The sequence below is a fragment of the Gymnoscopelus microlampas genome (genome assembly GCF_963454915.1).
Source record: "Gymnoscopelus microlampas genome assembly, chromosome: 11".
Taxonomy (NCBI): Eukaryota; Metazoa; Chordata; class Actinopteri; order Myctophiformes; family Myctophidae; genus Gymnoscopelus; species Gymnoscopelus microlampas.
Window position 1 is genome coordinate 40738444 of NC_139948.1, and position 12676 is coordinate 40751119.

At 40.8% G+C, this 12676-nt stretch overlaps 1 protein-coding gene across 1 annotated transcript; it reads right to left on the minus strand.

Annotated features, from left to right (window-relative positions):
• Window positions 1-7667: 7667 nt before the first annotated feature.
• Window positions 7668-12676, minus strand: LOC311056399 (uncharacterized protein). Its single transcript, XM_084072973.1, has 4 exons — window positions 12577-12676; window positions 11094-11294; window positions 8583-8874; window positions 7668-8108 (listed from the first exon to the last, which is right to left on the minus strand). The coding sequence occupies exons 3-4, from the start codon at window positions 8839-8841 to the stop codon at window positions 7801-7803; spliced, it is 567 nt and encodes a 188-aa protein (XP_083929099.1). The 5' UTR covers window positions 8842-8874; window positions 11094-11294; window positions 12577-12676; the 3' UTR covers window positions 7668-7800.

Genomic DNA, 12676 nt, shown 5'->3' on the forward strand with positions numbered 1-12676 from the left:
TGATACAATAAGCATGTCACTCAGTTTCTCTATGGGTATAAGTAACAGCGTCTCCGCCATATGTGACGGCTGCCAATTATAGCAGAAATAGAACAATACTTTGCCAGTCTTTTTGCCTCCTTTTTGGGCATCCCAAGTTGTTGGAACCCTCTAACAACCAGTCTGTGGGTATGTCCTAGGCTGCCAAATATAAAAACAAATAGTGTGCACCTATAGCCCAGCTCTGAGATGGTATGTAGAAGTGGTTGGTATTTAATGACCTTGGTCATAAAGGCTTCCTCTAGGCTAAGGTCAAAGGTGCACACACACACACACACACACACACACACACACACACACACACACACACACACACACACACACACACACACACACACACACACACACACACACACACACACACACACACGTATATACAGTACAAACAGTTAGTCATGCTACAAATAGTTGTGTGTCCAGGTTACCTTTTTTCCCCCCAAGAAATTGTATTTTACTACTACATTCTATTTTGTGAAGACGGGTCATTCCATTTGAGACACTGACATCTTTCAACTCATGGTTTTCTTTTGTATTCTGTGAAAACCTCTTTGTCATATACAGTATGTACAGTATCAAGGTAACTGGGAGACGTTTGTAGATAGCATAGAGATACTTATGGATCTGATAGAAATATGTTAGATATGAGATGCTTGGTATTTACGTATAGGTTCAACTCATACCTTTAACGATGTCCTGCAATTATAACACGTAACTTTGTCAGTGAGTGTTGCTGTTGCCAAATGCAGAAAGCTCTTTTGAACGTTTTAAATACATAGAAATAGAAGTAAGACAGATCATTTTCATGGCAGCTACCGATCATTAATTGTGATGTATTTTTTGGATGAAATCAGAAAAAAGATTCAATGTTTTATGTCAAGTGTTTCTTGCATTTAAACGTTTGTGGCACTTCAGATTAACAGCCTGTTTTCACTTTTGGAACTTTTTATAAAATCACTTTTTTAATCAATGGTTAGACAAACGTGTGTTAAAAACAACACGCACTATTGTCCGGCAGCTATACCGTAGATCTGTGTGGTTTAGGGAGGTCTGTAACAACCATTAGTTTATCTTATCATCGCTGTCGGATGGGAAACAGTTACTTTTCAGGTAATTAATTGTGTTCCAGATCCAATGTAGTTATTATTTAGTCACAAGCTCTTGTTAATACTTTTAATTGGTTAAATATTTAAAATCCACAGACAACCACTTTAACTTTTTTCTAAAATAACAATTGCATGACACAGTAGTACAAAAGGAAAAAAAAGTTTAAATGTGGAGATACAAGGTTTCTGTCTGACAGCAACGTTATGTTGTCTTTACCAGTGGGGGAGGGGTCAGGACATTCCAAAAAGCACTGTATCATCTATTCCGTGAAATTCCATAATTGCAATAAAATCATTATTTGCTGAACTAAATTTTTACCTTGCCGGGAATGTCATGTAAGAGCTAATGACTATTTTCATGGACAGCCTGGCCGTTTACAAATGAATGCACCATTTACAGTTTCATTTTTTTTTCTTCTGCATTTCTTAGAACGCAACATTTTTTCTTTTATTTGTTTGTATGTAGCATGTGCTCATGTACAGGTTCTTCAGAACACTGCCAATTTACCTGTTTGAATGAATTCTGTGTGAAGCTGTCATCCATAGAACCAGTAGCATTCAAGGAGGCATTGTCAGTTCATAGAATTCAGCAAGGTTAAGTATGTGTATCAAAAAATACAAAAACTAAAATCACACACAAACCCATCAAAGGAGGAAAAGAAACTAGTGCCAAATGATTTGTTGCCAAATGAATTGGCAGAGTTTGAATGTTCCCATCTTCCTTTTGGTGATAACAGTTCTCAGCATGACTTACACTTTACAGCTGACATATCAGATATCTCAAAAGGACATTAAACCAAATGGAGGGTCATTTAACCAACTAATCATACGCAAAACATTTCTACGTCTATCAAACTTTTCAAATTTCCTCCCGAATCAGTTCTCACTGCTTGAATATGACACTGAAAGTGAACTGACTCAGCCTGTCTAGCCATCTTGTAGGGACGATATAGATCGTAGAATCAGACACTGACGATGCTTCTGTCTGTACTGTACATTCATTCAACTGAATAAATTATTATTTACAAAATAATAATTGTGATGTGTGAGTCTTTGTGTACTGCAGTAGAACATTGGAGCCGGGAGGGTCGCCCCCATACACATCAATGTATGAGTCCAGTGGTTCTCGACCTTTTCTGGACCAGGGCCCACTTGAAAATCTCAAAGGAATTTGCGGTCCACCCATCTGACCCCTTTAACACGGCAGCCGAACGTATTAGGCTATAACATGCATGGTAACATCGATGTTCATAGTGATAAACATACCACACTACTTTTCAGATTTAGATTATTGTCACAAAACACACATTAACTAGCCTGGTAAACCCTCCCTCCGGAAATCTCATTTCCATTTGATTGAAATCAAATGGAAATGAGATTTCCGGAGGGAGGGTTTACCAGGCTACACATTAACCACTTCAGCCCTATGTATATTTCCAGTGGTCGAAAGTAACTAAGTACATTTACTGTACTTAAGTACTGTACTTGGTACAAGGAAGACAACAACCCAGACCCCTTGCTTCACTGAGGAACCATAGATTTACAGGCAAGATTTGCACAACGGTACCAAAGACAGATGTCAAAGTTGCAGGGCTAACACCAAAGTACCAGGGCTAACACCAAATAATGCTGTCACTCACTCTGCATAACGGAACACCAGCTTCACTTGCCCTGTTGCACGGGCCTTATCCTGACAAAAGTGGCATCTTTCCATGGGGGCAGTGTTGCTGCTTAGAGCATACACAAACTCAACAAAGTTGCAGAACCCATGTTCAGGTGCCAGTCACTCACCTGTGAGGCAGTCACACACACATGTGACTGGCACACACCTGAAGCCCATTGAATGTCATGAATGTCATGACATTGAATGTCAGCAGAAAAGTCTAACAGACCATTTTGGCCCATTTTTGCTTGGCGCTGCCCACAGGTTTGCCTGTGTTGCTCATTCCATGAATGCCCGATGCTTACAAGCAGCAAACTATACTATGAAAACATGGGCCACATTGGCAAAGAATGTAAGAAAGAGGCAATCATGTAGAAAATAGCCGATCTCCAAGCTTACAAAGCCTCTCAACGTGAGGCGTTTCGAGCTTGTAGATCGGCTATTTTCACAATATTTACTTGTGGAACGGAGTCAAACAGAATGGGGGGGGTCCCAGATCAAGTACGTGTATTTGGGGAGGGGGGGGGGGGGGGCGGCGTGAAAGGGTTGATAAGCACTGCTCTAATCGGAGCGAAATTATCTGAAATTACTACATGACCATAATGCAGCCTAACATGCGTTGCACGGGGCGGTCCTGCCATTACGTTAGTTACTGTAGTTGCTGTGGAGCTACATAGTTCTCCAGAAGACACACACAAACATACACCATCTACAATGGACGAACTGAGCAGCAATATTGACATTCACACCACGAACGTGCATTGTTGACAAAGTGATTGCACAGCCGCTGCAGGCATGACAACCACGTTAGCGTTAGCGACATGGCAGCTATCACAGCGCCCTGTCCGTCGTGCTGCAACTGCCTGTGATATGATGGCTACAGCAGTAACAGCAAGCTGTCTGTGATGCCATTGTCTGGAGACTGCTCTTAGCGTGACACGACCAATGAGAGTGAGCGCTGTAGTTGTTGCTAAGATACGGTGGCGTCTCTGCCCCATAGCTTGTAGATCTCTCACACATGATTGGCGTAGGCTGCGTTGCCAGGTCTGACTTTGTGTCTAAGCAATGGTCGGCTTATTTTTGCGCGCCTTTGGGCTCGTTTGCATTGTGCGCACGGCAGCGCTTGTTTAGCGTACGTCAGCGCGACGTGGCAACGGACGTGGCAACGTGAAAGGTGATTGGCTGGTGAAAAGAAACACCCGGACGTGAATTTTGTGTTGGCGAAGTGATTTGCATAAGTATTGGAGCATAATGCGTTTGATATTAATTGTACATCCTGCAAGTACAGTGATGGGATGCGAAGCAGCTGGTGTCACAGGCAGAATGGGCTCGTTTGCATTGTGCGCACGGCAGCGCTTGTTTAGCGTACGTCAGCGCGACGTGGCAACGGACGTGGCAACGTGAAAGGTGATTGGCTGGTGAAAAGAAACACCCGGACGTGAATTTTGTGTTGGCGAAGTGATTTGCATAAGTATTGGAGCATAATGCGTTTGATATTAATTGTACATCCTGCAAGTACAGTGATGGGATGCGAAGCAGCTGGTGTCACAGGCAGAATATTGAGGAATTTTGGGGGAAAATGTGGAGTTAGTTGGGCCATGTGTCTGCTTGGCAATTGAGCACATACACTCGTGTACACTCCATGACTGTGGCCGTCAATTATGGTAGCAAGATATATAATACTTTACTGATTGGTATTAGTAAAGGGGAGATATAATGGCCCGAATTCAAGTTTCCTTACATTTTGTGAGCAGTTTACATGTTTTTAAAACACAGGGACCTCTCTATGAATAATCCTATGAATCATGGTCAATATGGCCAGAACCCGCTGGGTTTTTAGACAGGGAGGTGAAATACATTTCAGTTTAATTCTACAGTATGTCACTTTCATTCCGCTTACACGTCCTGGTATGAGAGTTTAAATAAACTGCTATAAACAAAGTTACAATCAGACTAATAAGAGTCATACTAGGTTTAGGTCCTAGATGTCATGTTGGCAGAATCCAGTTCAGGGAGATCAACTGGCTCCATGTGGAATCAAGGGTCACTCTGGCCAAACGTACATATAGTCAGACCTGAAAGCTTTGCAGTAAAACAGGGGTTCTCAAACGTTTTCATGTCAAGGTCATGTCATATGTATTTGGCTGTGGACCCCCATCTGAAAAAAAGTTTTGTTCCAGGGACCCCCAAGAAGAGCAGATTTATGTAAAAAATATTCCAAACATTTTTGATATTTTTTAAAGAAATTCAAAATAGTAGATGTACAAGCCCGCAGCACAGCACGATGTGACGCACTGTGAGCTTGTAGATCTGCTGTTTTTGAATAGCCAACATATAAATGGAAAAGTGGTTAAAATGATTGTGTGATGCTATTACAACAACTCTTGCTGGGGACCCCCTGGTAACTCCCCTAAGGACCCCTGGGGGTCCCCGGACCCCACTTTGAGGACCACTGCCCTAAAGATGTCTCTCAATGCCTTTTACGTTTTTCCTCCCTCTTCCTCCGTCGTCATCGTCAGGATGAAGAACTGCAGAGAACGTGTAACGAGAGCCTGCGCGTCCAGGCCGCCTACGGATACGACTACTTTGACCTCGCCATCGTCAACGACAACCTGGCGTGCATTCTCAGAGCATGTTTAATTTCTAAACGATCAATGTTCCAGCTTTGATCAGAGGAACTAACATAGTATATACTTAACTTCTTATTTATCGGTATTACAATGAAAATACATTTTCAAGTTTTTTTTAAAGAACCATGATATTTGTTTTTACACAAATGTGTTAGTATTAATGTTATTTAATCGTCAAAATCTTAGTTTTTTGCCGGTTATTCGGCCACTTGCAATATCCTCACGGCCCAACAGTGGGCGTCGGCCAGATGGTAACATCATGTTCATCCTATAGTGAGTGAGTGAGTGAGTGAGTGATAAACGTGCCACACTCTTTTTAAATGTGTTCACTTGTCCAAGGATTTGTCTTCTATATCCTGTCTATAATAACTATATAGACAGTCCTGTATTATCCTTTCCCCCATTGTCCTGTGTCTTTTCATACATGTGCACAACTCCAAAACATTGTCATCACAAAAAACGATTTCATTATGAAATCATTACAACTTAGAGGGGACAACAAACAAGAACCTTTCTCAGTACAGGAGTGTTTTTTGGGGGGATCATATCACCAATGCTGAGGTTTCACTATGTTTTTAAACTGCCAGCAAAGATATATATGTAGATTATTTCTAATATAAATGTGTCAGGAACTGACACAAATACAGAACTCAAAACATTACACTGAACATGACGACAGGTGACCTGACAAACAACTTATGACCCAACACTGGAACTTCACAGAAACACGGTGTTTATAGTCACTGCAGCTCGTCACCAAACCAGGCTCAGCTGGTCCTCACAGGTGACGGCATTCAGGGCAATCAGACTCATGGAGCAGACCTGAGCAATGGAGGGGCAGAGGCACACTCAGAGGCAAACAGTCACATGGGTCCACTGTAGAGGCTGTGACCGTGACAAAATGTCTTCAATGATTGAGGTTATTTGTTTAATGTTTGTTCTTTGACTTGTTCTCCATATCCTTCTAGTCAATAATTGACTAGAAACCAAAACAATCACCCTAATTGGCAATATTATTGCCAATTAGGGTGATTGTTTTGGTTGTTGCTTCATTTCAACATTTGAAGCCCATAGGTCTACATGAGGATTGACTGTACTGTATTTAATAATGTGTTATATATTTGAGTGTGTATATATGAACATCTTTTCAGTTTCTCTTTAGCCTGGTAAACCCTCCCTCCGGAAATCTCATTTCCATTTGATTTCAGGAGTGAGTCTGGCCTGAACCGCCTTTCTGCAATGATCGCTGTGGGCTGGAGTTGGGCGGGAGTAATACCGTTGACTGACAACCCCTTCAACCAATGATCGTTTTTCCCCTTCAGCCAATCAGCAGTTCATTTTGACGAGCTCCAGACTATGTGACGCAACGGGACTTTTGGGACGGCCATGCCGAAAATAGGTTGCCTTATTGGGATACATGCGTGTCACTCCCCGCCCCTGCCGGTTCTCTAAATTTATATTTTTAGGCTCTGTCATGATTAATTGACCACATATATGAAGTTAAACAACTAAATTCTATCCAAACGATATCTTAATAGTAAATTCCGTGCCTCAAAAAAGAACTTTGAGACCGTTTTAAAACCCAAAATAAGAAGTCACGGCACTCGCAGGAACAACAATGGCTGCCGTTCGTCTTTTGTCGGCCCCAGTCAGGCTGCACTCGGCTTCATTCGGGCTCACTCGAACTCGCCACCTGATTGGCCAACTGTCGCTGTCAATCACAGAACGATGTGCGACGACGCTGATAGGCTCGTCAGTTCGGCGTATAGAGCGATTATTGCAGAAAGGCGGTTCAGGCCAGACTCACTCCTGAAATCAAATGGAAATGAGATTTCCGGAGGGAGGGTTTACCAGGCTAGTTTCTCTTATAGTATTTACCTAAATACACTTTGACTAATATTTGATAATTTTTTCAGACATCTTCCTATTTTATTTCTGAAGACAACTGTCAGGCCAGTTCTTCAATGAGGTGGACTATACGTACTGGAGTGCACTTAACTAGTGACAATTTAAACAATTTATGCACAAATACCTAACTGTCTCACATGTGAATGGAAGGACAAATCTTAGTCGTATATTTATACTACATTTGGTGGACTGTGTAAAACGGTTTTGCTCACCTAATGCAAAACAAGTATTTGTGTTCACATACCTACAGTCAACAAAAAAATAAAAATCCAAAAACAACCAAAAACGTGTAATACAGATTTATTACATGTTTAAGACAACAAATTGGAGTGACCAGTGATCTACTGTCTGTCTGTCTGTCTGTCTGTCTGTCTATCTATATAATCACCTTTCTTCCACCTATATTCTTCTAATGGTCATAATTGTTTGATCGCTTATGTTGTAGTTCCCATTTCTCTCACAAACCCAGCTGTTTAGTAAGGTGGGCGTCCACCCCACGAATTGCGTCAATCATTTGTGAACTCGCCTCGTTTCCCTTTCCCCGGACCATGTCGATAAGTTTCCGTGCTTTGTCTAACTTGAGCTTTTCCCCTCTGACTGACTCCATTTCTGCATCATTAATGACACCCATCTCCCGGAGGTCGTCCAGTAGCAAACCCAGGTTGTCCTCTGAGACTCTTTGAACAAACTCCCTCCTCACAGCCACCAGCTTCTTCTCTGCACTGTTGGCCCCCTGGGTCTGTGTCACGTTTTGCTGAGCAGCACCTTAAAGACAAGACGGTAGATTAATAATAATTATTAATTATTATTATTATTATTATTATTATTATTGTATAAATGTTATTGCACTATAATAACAAAAGAGTAAATATTGTATTCTGCTAAATGCTGTCCTAATCGTTTCTTTTAAATATATGACAAAACATTTTGTTTAGCCAACAGCTGCAAGGACAGCATCTATTGAATATATGCTTCATGAGCATCAATTGGTGTACTTCATTAAGTGGCTGAGTATACAATACTCCAGTGTTCAAATTACTAAGATTGAATAATTGATAGATAAAAACCATGCAAATAAGCAAATTGAAAAGCTATAAAAGGGATTGGGAAAGTGTTTGATCTTTATCTCATTAGAGAATTTGATCATGACCCCATGGGGGTTGATGACAATTTGAATTAATTCAGTTCAATTCAATTCAATTCAATTCAATTCAATTCAATTTAATTCAATTAAATTACCTTTCCATGCTGACCCAGCTTCTGAAAGTCTCCCCACTAGATCATTCCTCTTGATCTTCTCCAGGATTTTTTTGGTAACCTCCAAAGCTCTATCGGGATATGTTTGTGTCATCACATCTACTGTTTGCAGCCTGTTGGCGGTTTCCAGCCTGCATTTCGGAATGGAGCCGTTGGAGTCCTTTAGCAGGAGCCATTGGAAATGTTCGAATTCAGCTGCACTAAGATCCTGAAGGATTCCTAACAGACATTCGTGTGCCATCGCTGATCAAGGGGTGCAATGAAGATGCAGGATCTGAAAAGAGTAAGATGTCAGAAAAAGTCAAGTATGATATCAAACCATTTAGACATACAATATGTCATCAAATCTGTCAGATATCAGGTGGTCAGATAGCAGTGATTCTTCATTGTTGTTTGATTGATATACATATGTAAATAGCCTATATTGTATATCAACATTATCTGCAGTGAATTGAACACTGTAACAGTCACAAGACCCTTCAGAGAAACAGTCATGTGTATATGGTTCTAGGGGCGTGTTGTTGTTCACTTGAGATTATAACAAACAATATAGGATGTACTATTATTTATTCAATATTACCACTACATATTTATTCATCATGTAAAAAAATCGTCCAATATTCCCAGTGTTTTTTAAACATAATTTACACACGTTAAAGGAGTAGGTCACCCATTTTTTTTAAATTTTCTATCAATTACACACCCCATGAAGCATTGAATTAATGGAGATTTGTTTTGTTTTTGTCGCATTCCTGAGCCAGTAATTTGATTACCGGTGTAGAGATGCTAATGTATCCGGTATAGGAGACACAAAGGTGACTCTTTGTGTCTCCTACCGGAGAGACCACTGGTCATAAAAGTATTGGCTTAGGAATGTGACAAAACAAAAAAAACTCCATGAATGCAATGTTTCATGGGGTGTGTAAATAATTGATAGAAAATAAGTCATTTTCTGGATGAACTACTCCTTTAATATAACTTTAGGCTATATTAGGCCTATTCAGCCTGTCTGTCTTGTCTTGGTGTATAATAATAAAATCTACAAAGTAACTATAGTAAAGGTTTTCAAATAATTGTAGTGGAGTAAAAATTACAATATTTGCCTCCTTGTACTTAAGTATAGTACTTGAGTACATGTACTTTGTTACTTTCCACCACTACTACACCATCATTGCTGGCGCTTTCGGAGGCTTTCTGTCATCCTTGACCAAATGACCTCGCATGGCTTATGGGCGGGACAAAGGAACCAGTCAGTCTAACTGGTTTGTTTTAAGTGACAGACAGCCTGTCAGGAGGAGAGTTATGATAACAAGCGACGAAATCCTGTTAAGACTTGCCAAATATTTTCTTATTGTTTGTGGGTGTTGTTGTTGTTGTAGCCTATAGGCCTACTGACAAATGTTTTTTAATACAGGCCAGCTTAGATTATTAAAGCTGAATAACTCATGATTAATAATGTAGCCTATTCAATCAGCAGTGATTCACTATTAGGCCTATATCGCATCAGGCAATTAGGGTGCGTGTTAGCCATGGTTCACATGACACTCGTCTGCCACAAGCGTCATGGAACCGAGAGTTCCTGGTTTTCGATTTACGTTAAATGAGTTACATTGACAACTCTCTCACATGTACATAAACGTTCAGATTTCAAATATAAAGTGTTTACCCACGAGCCACGGATGTTACAAGTTGATCCGACCGGTGATAATACCCGCATCTCCCGTATTGTTCAATAAAAAGCATTTTAATCCGATCGCCAGCCATTTTCTCCAAATTTTCTCCGTTGCTTTCAACTATGCGACACTAATGGTTGGGAGGTGTATTGCACTCTGATACATTACCAAAAAAAGGGAAAAAATGGCTGGCGATGGGTTTAAAATGTTTTATATTGAACAATACGGGAGATACGGGTACTTATAACGGTACGGATTGCCTTGGAACATCCGTGGCACTTGGGTAAGCACTTTATATTTGAAACCTGAACCTTAATATACATGTGAGAGTTGGCAATGTAAAACCAGGAACTCTGGGCTCCATGACAGTCATGTTTCAGGGCTAGGTGCGTGTCAGTATTTAAATTACGGACCTGTCTACATTACACTGTGTTATTGCAGTGTATTTTAGGTCTGAAACATTCAGAATGAGACAAAGTGGAAATAGTTTGAGCTGCTTCTTATACAAATAAAATAAAATCTGATATTCCTTCATGTTTTTAGACCCACTGACCGAGCAGAGACGTGTTTTCAACTTTGTCTCATTGCATAGCCTAGGCTACTTTATGTGCGAAGTGCACTTTGACAGACAATACATAGGCCTACTTAATGCATTATGTATACAGGGCATAAGGTTATACTCTATTATGAATAAATAACGCATCGTGGCGTGGGGCAAAACGATGGTTAACCAATAATGCAGAAATGTACACTTTACTATTAGGCCCTAATAGCCTAAAATAAAAGCCTAAAAGCCTGCAAAATGTTATTGTCCTCCTACCTTTAGTGAAGAATGATGACGTCGTTGTGCAGAAGCAAAGTTGTGAAGTTGTGAAGTGAAAACGAATGTAGTAAAGACGGAAATAATGCTGCTTTTTATGGAGGGTGGGTCACACAGACGTATAGACTATAGTTTCATCTGGATCCAGTCTTCCCAGTTCATCCTCAGCTTTCCGATGTAAATACCTCACTGGTCTGGTTTCTACTCCCAGAGAGAGAGAGAGAGAGAGAGAGAGAGAGAGAGAGAGAGAGAGAGAGAGAGAGAGAGAGAGAGAGAGAATATGCTCTTAGGGACTAAGACAATGATATATAGGTGGCTAAGGCAGTGGTTCTGGTTCTGCGGGGGGGGGGGGGGGGGGGGGGGGGGGGGGTAGATATCATTGACAGGGGGGGGGAGGTAAAAACCGGTCAAACATTGGCCAAATTGTCAAATCATTTAAGAAAATAGCTGATCTACAAGCATTGCCAGGGGTTGTAAGCTTGTAGATCGGTTATTTTCACAATATTTATCAGTGGAACCCAGGAAATGTAATGCCTCAACTCCTACAATTCCAAGTACTTGTTGTCAGTTCAAATATGATTATTTTAGGGCTTTGCAATACATTGTGAGCTTGTAGATCTGCTATTTTCAAATTATTTTACTACATGTTAAAACTGAAATGGGACGTTCTGTATAATGAGTACTCTTACATTTTGTACATAAGTACATTGTGATGCCTGTGCTTTTGTACTTTTATGCAAGTACATTTTTAATACCCGACTTCTATTTGTTACAGAGTATTTCTACATTGCGGTATTGATACTTGTACCAAAGTAACAAATGAGTACTATAGCCTAATTCTTCCATCACTGAGACTGGTGCTATTTGGGGATACTGGTTGCATTTGCAAGTCGCTTTGCAAGGAGTTGCAAAGAGCAGTTACAAATAGTTGTGTAACACTCGGCCTTTTTACATGAAAGGATAATTACTACCAAAAAAGGAAAAACAACGAGATCGGTGGGTGTTTTAACTGATAAGATTTTTTATATAATAGCCAGGTATTAATTGACAGGTCAAACGGTATTTAAATGAAATATGAACACTTTCACAATGACTTCTGTCCCTGTTACTCTCTCTGATAAATAAAATAAACAAGCAAACAAACAAATGAATCAAAAACAAACAATAATCACTTTAACTGCCCCTCCCACCCAAACAAATCCCACTGTCCCTTGTAGCCCGGCGGGTCACAATGCTATCAAAAACAATAAACAAATACACACGGCGTCTAAGAGTCTGTCATGCACGCACGCTGTTTAAATAAATAAATAGACAGTCCCGCGACCGTCCTCTTCTGATGCGCTGCCGCGACGCAACAGTTCCTTATAATCCAAATGAAAAGAAAAGTCTTCTCCGCCCGATGCGGCCCAAATAATAACTAAATGACGGGGTACCCCTCTAGTTTGTATTCCATAAACGAGCAGAACGCTCGGGTTGATCTCACCGGCTCTGTCGGCTCCAATCCCGACCGGCAACACACCACAACGGCGCTCGGATCCCACGGCCCGTCAGAAACGGCAGGTTCCACTCCGCTGGGCCCGAAA

Bases quoted from the DNA above. Each gene is read 5' to 3' on its own strand.
- LOC311056399 (XM_084072973.1), bottom strand. From the start codon at position 8,841: ATGGCACACGAATGTCTGTTAGGAATCCTTCAGGATCTTAGTGCAGCT. The intron at 8,109-8,582 runs GTAATTTAATTG...CTTGTCTTTAAG, and splicing joins AGCTGGGTCAGCATGGAAAG to GTGCTGCTCAGCAAAACGTG.